Genomic DNA, 14,062 nt, shown 5'->3' with positions numbered 1-14,062 from the left:
ACAGGACATCCACATCATCGAGGTTGGAGACAGTGAGAAGTGGCATGAGTCTCAGCCCATCCTCATGGGTTCCAGCTTGTTGCATTTCTTCTCCTCCCAACAGCCTACCCAGTGAACTTCAAGCTCCAGTATTAGATGCAAAAAGTAATAGCCTTTGTGGTTCAGTGGGTTAAGGACTCCATGTTGTCTCTATGAGGATGCAGGTTCAATCTCTGGCCTCACTCAGTGGGTTAAGGATCTGGCATTGCTGCAAGCTGTGGCATAGGTCACAGATGTGGCTTCGATCCAGTGTTGCTGTTGCTGTGGCTGTGGCGTGGGCCTTCACTGCAGCTCCAACTCGACCCCTAGCCTGGGAACTTCCATATGCCACAGGCGCAGCTGTTAAAAAAAAAAAAGAAAGCCTCAGAGACTGCTTAACCAACTCCAACAATTTTGTAATGTCATATCCCCATAAACAAATCACTATACAGAAATACATGTGTGCCTGCAAATATTCCAGTAGTTCTGCTTCTCTGACTGAACTCTAATCCAATTCTTTTTTATTGCTGAGTAGATTCCCCTTGCATGGGTGTACAATTTATTTATCCATTCACCAGTTATTGGGCATTTGGTTGGCAGAATGAATAACACTGCTATAAACACTCACATACAGGTCTTTGGGTAGACATTCAAAACAAGACATTTACAAATATAAGAAGAGATAGCTAACAGAGTTAAATGAGACTGCCACCGGAGATAGGATGAGGTACAAATGGATCTGATTTGATATTGATGAATTTTAGACCTTTGTTGACATAGGTTAAAAAAAAACAAAACAAAAAACAGGAGTTCCCGTCGTGGCACAGTGGAAACAAATCCGACTAGGAACCATGAGGTTGTGGGTTCGATCCCTGGCCTCGCTCAGTGGGTTAAGGATCCAGCATTGCCATGAGCTGTAGGTCGAAGATGTGGCTCTGATCTGGCGTTGCTGTGGCTGTTGCTGTGGCGCAGGCTGGCAGCTGTAGCTTTGATTAGACCCCTAGCCTGGGAACATCCATATGCCTCAGGTGCAGCCCTAAAAAGCTAAATAAATAAACAAAGTTACTTAATCTGTAAAAAAACAAACAAAAAAACAACAAAAAGAAAACCAGTGAACTATATATACTTTGAAAGAGTGAATTTTATAAGAATTATATCTCAATAAAAAGTAAAAAGTATACAATAGTACAATGAACAGACTGTCAATTTATAAAGTCAAGTTTTATTTACCTTTTTCTTACAATATGCTATCATTCAAAATATACCTCATAAGTAACTCATGCATACAGTAGGCACAGTATAAATATTTTGATTTAATAACTAGGTATTTTTTAGAATGCCTAAAAACCCTGATGTAAAATCCCAACTGGGAAGTGCATAATCCCATCATAGACAAAATATATAACTTTACAATAAACATTTTTATAAGAATTTGCCCAAAAAAGGGAACACTTACAATTTGGAAATTAAAAAGTAAAAAGCAAGATGAATCACAATACTAACATTTTTTGACAATGATCCCTGGATCAGTGGTACTTACAAACCAAGGGCTACCTGCACCCTGTGGCCTTAAGACCATCTGACATTCAGTTAAAAATATAATTACATACCTAATAACCTCTTAACTAGAAATGCTGCAAGAATATATAAGCAATAGCCTATGAAAAAATGTTAACTATATCCCTTACATGAACACAGAAAAAAATCAAAATCCGTATTTTACATTTTATTCTCCAATTTTAAAAGACAATGCTTTTCATCCTAAGCATCAAGAATAAGCCACAAATAAGCATGAAGCTACTTTTATAGAAGCTATGTTATATCTTGTGAAAAATACTTGGTGAGATGAGCTCAAGAATCTTAGTCCAAATACAAAATGAACTCTTTCATTAAAAGGCCTTCCAGTGTTTACAAAAACAAAACAGGTTGTGACCATACATGATAAAGAAGTATCTTCTAAATCCTTATTTTGCATTAACTTTATAACTAGGACCATTCACCCCAACTTGAAAAAAAAATCACTATTATGATAATGAAAAATTAAAAGCCAATAAACACCTAACTTTAGAGAAGTAGCTGTGTAAAACTAAATATAATCAAATACTCTACAGCTACAAAATGAAAGTCTACGAACTATATTTTTCAAAAACTATATAATTCTATAAAAATTTAAATACATGGACTCTATCAGTACATGGAAATGTATATATAAAATATTAAGTGAAAAAAGCAAAATTAAAAATATAAAGTGGTTACAACCATGTCAAAGTAAATATATTACAATAACAAATGTTTAAGTGAATTTAAATTTATAGACATAAATAGATTCATAGATTCATTAGGGGTTTATATTTGTTGCTTAAGATTATAACAAAAGAAAAAATAGATTACTGTTTTAGGTAAACTTATATTCCTAAACAATAAATACCACACTATATGTAAACTCCTAAAACAAAGATTTTAAAAAATATGACTCCTATATCTCAAGTGTATCCTATGGAAGGAGATCACTCCACATTTGCTGATCTTCATTTTTATAAAACCTTCTGGCAATAGTTAGTACACTTCTAATTGCTGTTCCTAAACATAAGGAGCAAAAAATTTTAAGCACTATTTAAATAAGAAAACTAAGCAGCATGCTAACATAATCTATCCACTTAATCTGTTTTACACTTGCAAAAAGCCACTATCAGAGGGTTTTTAAAAAACTAATTCTATGTACATATTATACATATTTATGCTATAAATATTTTAAAGAATGGCTTTTACATAATTCTTTATTTCAATATATATCTTATTAATTTAATTGCAAGTTATGCAAATGCAGTCTCTCAGATTTGTTATTGAAAATTATTCTCTACATGATTTAGAAAATGGCTAATTTCTTGGGTAAAACATAGCATATTTAGAAGTCCGAAAGCCAAGTAAATCTCTTATTTCATTTCGGAATTTTGACAGGTCTTGGCGCAGTTCATTTAGATTTTCCACAGTTGCCTGATCTGTACTTTGCATCTTTTGTCTCATGGAAGTCAAGTAACGATGCACTAAACAGCACATCACTTTTTGGTAGTTTTCATCTCTCTTTTGTTTCAAATTTCTCCATTCCTTCAAAACAAAATAATATAATACTAACAATGAACATAAAAGAATTTAAACCAGGCAAAGTTTTTAAAAAGCTTACGGATACAAACACATACCTTATAATGCTTTATTTGATTATATTTTTGTCACTTCATATTAAAAATAATATTCAGGAGTTCCCATTGTGGCACAGCAGAAATGAATCTGACTAGGAACTATGAGGTTGTGGGTTCGATCCCTGGCCTCACCCAGTGGGTTAAGGATCTGGCGTTGCCGTGAGCTGTGGTGTATGTTGCAGACATAGCTCAGATCTGGCATTGTTGTGACTGTGGTGTAGGCCAGCAGCTGTAGCTCCAAATCCAACCCTAGCCTGGGAACCTCCATATGCTGTGGCCCTAAAAAGTAAAATAATCAATACATGTTTGGAATAAACATGCCCTGCATATTTCTTTTTCATTTACCTGTATGCTTATTTTGATTTAAAAATCCTTAGTTTATAGTAGTGGTTAGCAAACTATGCCCCACAGGCCAAATATGGCCCATTTCCTATTTCTGATGCCCTGTGAACTAAGAACGGCTTTTACAGATGAGTATTTGTAATCAATCTGATGAAAGGAAATACTAGCTTTAAACCCCATTTAAGCAAAATGTTATTCTCCCCAAATGGAATTCCATTCCTTTCATTAATAGATCTATATTATAGAAATAATTACTCAATTATTGTCATATTTTTAATTTCATCAATGAACATTTTGTAGAAATTTGTTTTCTCTCTTTTCATATTATTATCCATGTAATATCTACAATTTTGTTCCACAAAGTCTAAAATATTTATTATCTGGTCCTTTACAGAAAAAGTTTGCCAACTCCTGTTTTTTAGCAACATGTATTAAATTATTTGTGTATTGAACAACTTTCAGGAAGGACCAGAAAAATACGCACTGACTCTAGGAATCACTCTTTTTTATGTGGACAGACTAGGTACTCTGAATATTTTCCTTGTTTCAAAACTGTGAGAAGAGAGTTCACAAAAAAAATTTGCAGCTCTTTCTCTCATTCTCAATAAATATTCATTGAATCCTTACTTAAGATCCTACACTATGCATGAAGGACACAGGAGGTTTTGAAAACAAAAAACAAAGAAAAAGACAGTCCTTTTATTTTATTTTATTTTATTTTATTTTTGTCTTTTTAGGGCCACACACATGTCATATGGAAGCTCCCAGGCTAGGAGTTGAATCAAGAGCTGTAGCTGCCGGCTGACGTCACAGCCACAGCAACAGGGGATCCAAACCATGTCTGCGACCTACATCACAGCTCACCGCAATGCTGTATCCTTAACCCACTGAGCAGGGCCAGGGATAGAACCCATATCCTCATAGATCCTAGTCAAGTTCTTTACCGCTGAGCCATAGCAGGAACTCCAGGCAGTCCTAGCTTTTAAGAAACCTGCATATTTATGTTTAGGAAGCATCTGAGATTAGGAATTGTTAAAATTATCATGTTGCAGTTCAAACATCTTACTTCTTACCTTCAAGCTGTTCTGCCGTTTAACCTTGCCTTTGGATGTATGAGAGCAAATCCATTTACTAAGGCTACTAATCATATAGCAGATAGTCTTTGGTGAAGGAATGATGTTGAAAGGTGGGGGCAATGTACATTTGTCATCAAAGTAGCTAAGCCATAACTTTGCTCGAGCAAACTTCCATTCTTTGTCTTCATGATTCTATAAGAGCAAGTAAAAAAGCAACACAGGATATGAATAGACATGCACATGCATACACATACATGGTGGGGCCAGTGTGGAGAGTGCTTAAAATTGTTCAAATGTTTCCACGCCTTGTAGGTAAAAATTTGGTTCAAGACTTGCAGTTGATATATATTACTTACATTAAAAAAAAAATCTACATTTAATTTTTAAATGATACTAATTCTTAATTCTTTTAAATCTTTGGTTTCCTTATCTACTACATACATTTGGTATGATATAAAGAGAATATAAAGTTTTTAAAAGAAGGAATACTTACTGCTATCAACTGAAAACTTTTATGAAGCATTGCCACCAGCAGCTTGGTAAGTACAATCACAACCACGACATTGTATGTCCCAACAATAACGGCTCCAACAAAGGACTGTAATTCTTCTCCATAGCTAAATCTTGTGACAAAGATTGCCACATGTGCTAGGGAGAAAATATACCAAAACAAAGCAAAGCAAGTGCCAATGAACCTGTAAAGACAATTACATTTCTGTTTAAAAGGAACTTAAATAAATTAGCAAAAATAAAGAATTCATTTCTATCATTACATAAAGAATACATTTGTAACCCAGGAGTAACATTTTCTAAAATGAATGTGCTGGCAAAAGACCCAGAATAGCCAAAGACATCCTGAGAAAGAAAAACGGAGCTGGAGGAATCGGGCTCCTGGACTTCAGACTATACTACAAAGCAACAATCATCAATACCGTATGGTACTGGCACAAAAACAGAAATATAGATCAGTGCAACAGGAATAGAAAGCCCAGAACCCACACACCTACAGCCAACTCATCTATGACAAAGGAGCCAAGAATATACAATGGAGAAAAGACAGCTTGTTCAATAAGTGGTGCTGGGAAAACTGGACAGCCCCATGGAAAAGAATGAAATTAGAACACTCCCTAACACCATACACAAAAATAAACTCCAAATGGATTCAAGACCTAGATATAAGACCAGACACTATAAAACTCTTAGAGAAAAACATAGGCCAAACACTCTCTGACATAAATGACAGCAACGTCTTCTCAGATCCACCTCTTAGAGTAATGATGATAAAAACAAAAATAAACAAATGGGACTTAATTAAACTTAAAAGTTTCTGCACAGCAAAGCAAACCCTAAACAAAATGAAAAGACACCCCACAGAATGGGAGAAAATCTTTGCAAATGAATCAACTGACAAGGGATTAATCTCCAAAATTTATAAATACCTTCTACAGCTCCATACCAAAAAAAAAACCCTATCAAAAAATGGGCAGAAGATCTAAACAGACAATTCTCCAAAGAAGACATACAGATGGCCAAAAAAACACATGAACAGATATTCAACATCACTCATAATTAGAGAAATGAAAATCAAAACCACTATGAGGTACCACCTTACACTGGCCACAATGGCCATTATCAAAAAGTCTACAAATAGTAAGTGCTGGAGAGGGTGTGGAGAAAAAGGAACCCTATTACACTGTTGGTGGGATTGTAAACTGATGCAACCATTGTGGAAAACAGTATGGAGATTCCTCAGAAAACTAAAAATAGAATTACCATTTAATCCAGCAATCTCACTCCTGGGCATCCACCCAGAGAAAACCATGACTTGAAAAGATACATGTACTCCAATGTTCATTGCAGCACTCTATACAATAGCCAAGACATGGAAACAACCTCAATGTCCATCGACAGAGGAGTGGATCAAGAAGATGTGGTACATATACACAATGGAATATTACTCAGCCATTTAAAGGAGTGAAATACCGGCATTTTTAGCAACATGGATGGACCTAGAAATTATCATGCTAAATGAAGTCAGTCAGACAATGAGACACCAACATCAAATGCTGTCACTTACATTTGGAATCTAAAAAATGGACACAGTGAACTTCTTTGCAGAACAGATACTGACTCACAGCTGTTGAAAAACTTATGGTTTCCAAAGGAGACGGGTTGAGGGGGTGGGGGGATACACTGAGGGTTTGGGATGGAAGTACTGTAAAATTTGGTTGTGATGATTGTTGTACACCTATAAATGTAATAAAATTCATTAAGTAATAAAAATAAGAAAAAAATTAAAAAATTTAAAAAAAAATTCAAAAGGAAGATACATTATTCCTGTTTAAACTCTTACTGCTATTCTGTTTTTTTCTCAACACAGCAGCCTAAGATCCTATTAATTAGATTTTGCCATTTCTTCACTCAAAAACTTCAAATGGCTTTCAAGCTCAACAGCCCAAAGCCCAAGGGTCAAGGTCCTACATGCTCCCATTACCTTCCTCCCTCTCTTCCTTTCTTTCTCCCTTCCTTCTCTCCCTCCCTCCATCTCTCTCTCTCTCTCTCTGTTTTAATTGAAGTATAGTTGATTTACAACATTGTTAGTTTCAGGTGCACAGCAGTGATTCAGTATTTTTGCTGATGATACTACATTATAAATTATTGCAGAACAATGACTATAATTTCCTGTGTTATACACTATACCCTTATTGCTGATCTATTTTACACACAGTAGTTTGTATCTGTTAATCCCACACCCAGAATCTCTGTTTCTCTCTCCCCTTTGGTAACCATAAGTTTGTTTTCCTTCTTAGAAAACAAAAAACAAAAAAAACCCCACAAAGTATAGTTGATTTACAATGTTGTGCCAATTTCTGCCATACAGCAAAGTGACCCAGTCATACCTACATATATAGTCTTTTTCTCATCATGTTCTATACCAGGAGATTGGATATGGTTTCCTGTGCTATATCTCATTGTTTACCCATTCTAAATGTAATAGTTTTTGTTTTACAAGTTTTTCTATATCTGTGAGTCTGTTTCTGTTCTGCATATACATTCACTTGTATTATTTTTTAGATTCCACATATAAGTAACATATAGTATTTGTCTTCTCTGAATTATTTCACTAAGTATAATATCATCAAGGTCCATGCACACTACTGCAAATGGCAGAATTTCATTTTTCTTAGTTCTCAGGCCAGGGATCAAACCCACGCCACAGCAGTACCCAGAGCCACTGCAGTAACAATGCCCGATCCTTAATCCACTGAACCACCAGGGAATTCCCCATCTTCTTAATCCATTTATCTGTTAATGGGCCCTTTGGCTGCTTCCATGTCTTGGCTATTGTAAATAGTGCTGCTATGAACAGTGGAGTGCATGTATCTTTTCAAATTAGTGTTTTCATTTTTTTCCAGATATATACCAAGGAGTGGAACTGCTGGATCATATGGTAGTTCTATTTTTAGTTTTCTGAGGAACCTCCAAACTGTTCCCATAGTGGATGCACCAATTTATATTCCCACCAACAGTATATTTTCTTTTTTCTCCACATCCTCTCCATCATTTGTAATTTGTAGACTTTTTAATGATAGCCATTCTAACAGGTGTAAGCAAACTCATTGTTTTGACTTGCATTTGTCTAATAATTAGTGATGTTAAGCACCTTTTCATGTGCCTGTTAGCCATCTGTATGTGTTTTTGGAACTATGTCTATTTAGGTCTTCAGCCTATTTTCTGATTGGGTTGTCTCATTTTTTTGTGTGTGTTTTTTAAAATATTGAGTTGTATCAGACGTTTACATATTTTGGATATTAACCCCTTGTTCATTATACCATTAGCAAATATTTTCCCCCATTTTGTAGATTGTCTTTATATTTTGTCAATGGTCTCCTTTGCTATGCAAAAGCTTTTAAGTTTAATTAGGTCGCAATTGCTTATTTTTGCTTTTATTTCTTTTGCCTTAGGAGATTGATTCCCTCCCCCAAATACTGCTATAATGTATGTTAAAGAGTGTTCTGCCTGTTCTCTTCTAGGAGTTTTATGGTTTCAGGTCTTACACTGAGGTCTTTAAACCATTTTGAATTTATTTTCCTATATAGTGTGAGGGAATGTTCTAATCTCATTGTTTTACATATTGCTGTCCAGTCTTCCTAGCACCACTTGTTGAAGACTGTCTTTTCTCCATTGTATATTCTTGTTCCCTTTGTCATACATTAATTTACCAAAGGTGTGTGAGTTTATTTCTAGACTCTCTATTCTATTCCATTAATCTATGTGTCTATTTTTTGTGCTGTTTTGATTACTGTAGCTTTGTAGAATAGCCTGAAGTCTGGGTGGGAAGCTTATACCTCTGGCTTTGTTCTTTTTTCTTTTTGCTTTGGCAATTTACAGTCTTTTGTGGTTGCATATGTATATTAGGATTATCTGTTCTATTTCTGTGAAAAATGTCATGAGTACTTTGATGGGGACTGCATTAAGTCTGTAGACTGCTTTAGCTTGGCCATTTTAACAACGTTAATTCTTCCAATCCAAGAACATGGGATATTTTTCCATTTCTTTGTATTATCTTCAAATTCTTACATCAAAGTTTCATAGTTTTCAGAGTATATGTCTTTTACCTTCTTGTTAAGTTTATGCCTAGGTGTTATTCTGAATGGGATTGATTTTTTTTTTTTTTTTTTTTAGGGCGGCACCTATGGCACATGGAAGTTCCCAGGCTAGGGGGTCGAATCAGAGCTACAGGTGCCACCCTATGCCACAGCCACAGCCACACCAGATCTAAGCTTCATCTGCAATCTACATCACAGCCCACAGCAACGCCAGATCCTTAACCCACTGAGCAGGGCCAGGGATGGAACCCACATCGTCATGGATAGTAGTTGGGTTCATCACCACTAAGCCACAGAGGAACTCCTGATTTTTTTTACTTTGTCTTTCTGATATTTCATTATTAATGCATAGAAACACAACAGATTTCTGTATGTTAATCTTGTATACTGAAACCTTACTGAATTCATTTACTAGTTCTAACAGTATCATGTCATCTGCAAATAGTTGAGTTTTATCATTGTTCTTCCAATTTGGATAGCTTTTATTTATTTTTCTTGTCTGATTCCAGTGGGTAGGACTTCCAATACTTTGTTAGGTAGAAGTGGCAAGGGTGGCCATCCTTGTCTTGTTCCTGAAATTAGGAAGACTTTCAGCTTTTCATCACTGACTGTGATCCTGGTGATGGGTTTGTTGCAAATGGAATTTACTATGTTGAGACATGTTCCCTCTATTCCCACTTTGATGACTTTTTATCATGATTGGATGTTGAATTTTGTCAAATACTTTTTCTGCATCTATGGATATGACCATGTGATTTTTATCCTTCGTTAATGTGGTTTATCACATTGATTGATTTGCGTATGTTGAACCATTCTTGTAACCTTGTAATAAATCCAACTTGATCATGGTGTATGATCCTTTTTATATATTTTTAGATTTAGTTTGCAAATATTTTAAGGAGGACTTTTGCAACTATATTTATCGAAAATATTGGCTGGTAATTTTCCTTTTTTTGGTAGTGTCTTTTTCTGGTTTTGGTATCAGGGTAATGGTGTCCTTGTAGAATGGATTTGGGAGTACTTTCTCCTCTTCAGTTTTTTGGAATAGTATAAGAAGGAAAGGTATTAGTTCTTCTTTGTATGTTTAGAATTTCCCTGCGAAGCCATCCCATCCTGGACTTTTGCTTCCTAGGAGTTTTTCACTTTTTTTAAATTACAAATGCAATTTGACTTCTAGTGATTAGTCTGTTCAAATTGTCTGTTTCTTCTTGATTCAGTCTTGGCAGACTGTATGTTTCTAGAAATTTGTCCATTTCTTTTAGGTTGTTCAATTTGTTGGCATAAAACCATTCCTAGTATTCCCTGATTTCTTTTTCTTGTATCTCTGTGGTATTGGTTGTTACTATTACTCTTTCATTCCTTATTTTGTTTATTTGAGTCTGCTCTCAAATCGATTATGTTTATCTTTTCAAAAAACCAGCTCTTGCTTCCATCAATCTTTTCTATTTTTTTAAATCTCTACTTCATTTATTTCTACTCTGAAACTTCTTTGGGTTTTTTTGTTTGTTTTTGTTTTTCCACATCTGTAGTTGTATAATGATCATCACAACCCAATTTCACAGGATTTCCATCCCACAACCCAAGCACATTATTTGGGGTTTTATTTGCTCTATTTTCTTTAATATTTATAGGTGGTAGATTAGGTTTTGTTGTTGTTGTTGCTTTTTGGGGCCACACCCATGGCATATGGAGGTTCCCAGGCTAGGGGTCTAAACAGAGCTACAGCTGCCAGTCTATGCCACAGCCATGCCAGATCTGAGCCACATCTGCAACCTACACCAAAGCTCACAGCAACGCAGAATCCTTAACTCACTGAGCAAGGCCAGGGATCAAACCTGCAACCTTATGGTTCCTAGTCAGATTTATTTCCGCTGTGCCATGATAGGAACTCCTCCTAGATTAGGTTGTTTAAGATTTTTCTTGTTTTTTGAGGATCTGTATTGCTATAACTTGCCTCTTAGAACTGCTTTTGCTGCATCCCATAAATTTTGGAAAGTTATTTTCCCGTTTTCATTTGTCTCAAACCATTTTCTGATTTCCTCTTTCTTAAAATTGTTATATAAACATTTTATTGATTTATTAGTTAACACGTTACTTAACACATCCATCTTTTTTTCTTGGCTGTGCCTGCAACATGTAGAAGTTCCCAAGCCAGGGAGTGAAGCCACACCACAGACAGTGACCTGAGCTGCTGCAGTGACAACACTGGATCCTTTAACCACTACACCATAAGGAAACACCCCTGATTTCCTCTTTGATTTCATCATTGACCCACTGGTTTTTTAGCAGCATGTTAATTAGTCTCCATGTGTTTTTTGTTCTCCCATTTTTCTTTCTGCAGTTGATTTCTAGTTTCATACCACTGTAGTCAGAAAAAATGTTTGATATAATTTCTGTCCTCTTAAATTCATTGATGCTTATTTTGTGGCCTAGTATGTGATCTATCCTGGAGAGCATTCCACATACATTTGGAAAAAAAAGTGCATTCTGCTGTTCTGGGATGGAATGTCCTGTAGATATCTATTAAGTGTATCTTTTTGTATATGAGTCCTTCTGCCAATTTTTAGTTAGCTTCCAGTGAGAACTGTTCCACACATACATGTATTTTTGATGTGTCTGTGGGGGTTGGTGAGTTTCAAGTCCTCTTACTCTCCATTTTGATCCACTTTATTCCCCATTACCTTCCTGACCTCATCTACCACAACTTTCCCTCTGACTCACTAGAGATCTTCTACATTGGCCTCCTAGTATTTCCTTGAACATACCAACCACACTCCCATCTCAGTGCATTTGCCTTTGCCATTCCCTCTACCTGCCAATGCTCTTCCTCTAGACACCTTCTTCACGGCTTGATCCTTCACCAGATTTGTATCTTTACCTGAATATCATCACTTTTTGAGCTTTCCCTAGCTTCCTATCTAAAGCTGCACCCTCTCACATAAAATCCTCCCTGGCCCAAGCTTTATTTGAGCTATAGTCTCTCATCACTGTCTAATATACTATATATTTTAATTATATTTTTATTGCCTCTATCATCTCCCTAGAAAATAAACCTCATGATGGTAGTTTTATTCACTGATACTTCATTTACTTACACTTAAAACAGTGTCTGGTATGTTTAAGGTGTTAGATGAATATTTACTACTCATTCAATCTTATACCTTAAGTAAATTAAAGAATAGTTGGTACATAAAAGAAACACAACAGACGCATAATTCCATACCCCTTCTCCATTATTTTAGTTAGGAATAAGGGGAGGTATTTTGTCTGCCTCATAACTGGTTGTTCAATTCCTTATGATACAATAAATTAGAGGAAAAAACTGTTCATGAAGCTTTAAAATCTCAATCCTAATGACCTCTGAGAATGTTTTGGTTATAACAATGACAATTGTTAATGAGAGTTACTTGAGGGGCAGAAATGCTGAACATCTTGCAATACACATATAAAACCCACAAAGAAGTGTCTTGTCCAAAATGCTAACAGTGCACAAAATGCAAGAGTTCCTCTGTAAAATAACCATAGTTGAGGAGACAACGTAATAACTCAGACCTACTAATTAAGATACGATATGCAAAGATGACTACCAAATGATTCATAAAAAATAAGTATTTATGGAGTTCCCATCGTGGCTCAGTGGTTAATGAATCAGACTAGGAACCATGAGGTTGCAGGTTCGATCCCTGGCCTTGCTCAGTGGGTTAAGGATCCAGCATTGCCATGAGCTGTGGTGTAGGTCACAGACATGGCTCAGATCCCATGTTGCTGTGGCTCTGGCGTAAGCCGGTGGCTACAGCTCCAATTAGACCCCCGGCCCAGGAACCTCCATATGCTGCGGGAAGCAGCCCTAGAAGAGGCAAAAAGACAAAAAAAAATTTAAAAGAATAAAATAAAAAATTTTAAAAGTATTTATTTTTTATTATTTTTTACTTTTTAGTCTTTTTAGGGCTGTACCCATACGGAGGTACATATGGGTAAAAAGAAATACCTTAAAGAAAGTTTGAAGTTCTATTTCTATAGGTACGAATTCAAACATAACAAGACAGAAAGACAGAAGTATATTTACTAAAAATTTAAAAGATACTCACGAATGGAAGGTATCATTGCTTTGCTGTTCACAGAAGATGCCTACACAGTCCTTCTGTTCTTTTGGAGTATAGCCTTTATCATATAGTTGTGTCAGTCCAATTGTGAAAGAAAACAAAACAAGAAGAAACATTCCAAGAAATTTTCCAAAATCTTGTAACATCTGTCCCATTGAAATCTGTGGAATGTATTACATAGCTATTCATCAAAATTATCAGGAAAACAAGTTAGGAAATACTAAATGCCCAAGCAACAAAAGGAAGAAACCATACAATTCACAGGTTATGCCTTTTATTCTAAGTGTTTTACATATTTCAGCACTTTTAAAACATTTACAATCTAGTTGTCTAACAAAAAGCCATTCTGATCATGCCAACACTGTGAGTGTTGGATGGTACATTCCTTGAATCTGGACAGGTTTACAGAGGACACTGTTGCTATGAAAGTAGAGGCAGAGAGATGAAGATTTAGGAAAAGGCTTTATTTGCAAGGGACAAAAGGAAAATTTCTTGCTAAAACCTAAAGGGAAATAAATGCATATATTTAGAGCTTCTTAAAGTTTACAAATATAAAACCATTATGATATAAAGTATTTCAATTGACTTTTCTAAACCAATCACTAAAGCATGGCATTTCCTCCTCTAGCACTGTCCTAATCTCTTTTGCCACAGTGATCAATTTTCTTTCACTTTGAGTCTATTATAAGAAAAAATTATGTGTACAAGTCAAATGA

The 14,062-nt window shown here is 35.5% G+C and overlaps 1 protein-coding gene across 9 annotated transcripts in view; it reads right to left on the bottom strand.

Moving 5' to 3' along the window:
- Positions 1,219-14,062, bottom strand: part of TRPC1 (transient receptor potential cation channel subfamily C member 1) — a 62,077-nt gene continuing 49,233 nt past the window's right edge. For 6 of the 9 annotated variants that reach the window (XM_021068258.1, XM_021068259.1, XM_021068261.1 and 3 more), the window contains 4 exons: positions 13,332-13,507; positions 5,127-5,328; positions 4,631-4,825; positions 1,219-3,123 (listed from right to left, as the gene is read on the bottom strand). In XM_021068258.1, coding sequence (XP_020923917.1) covers positions 2,896-3,123; positions 4,631-4,825; positions 5,127-5,328; positions 13,332-13,507 — 801 coding nt within the window. In that variant the 3' untranslated portion in view covers positions 1,219-2,895. 9 annotated transcript variants of the gene reach the window in all.

The sequence above is a fragment of the Sus scrofa genome, chromosome 13, assembly GCF_000003025.6.
Source record: "Sus scrofa isolate TJ Tabasco breed Duroc chromosome 13, Sscrofa11.1, whole genome shotgun sequence".
NCBI classification, from domain to species: Eukaryota; Metazoa; Chordata; class Mammalia; order Artiodactyla; family Suidae; genus Sus; species Sus scrofa.
Note: the sequence above shows the minus strand (reverse complement) of the source record. Positions and strands in the feature narration are given on the sequence as shown.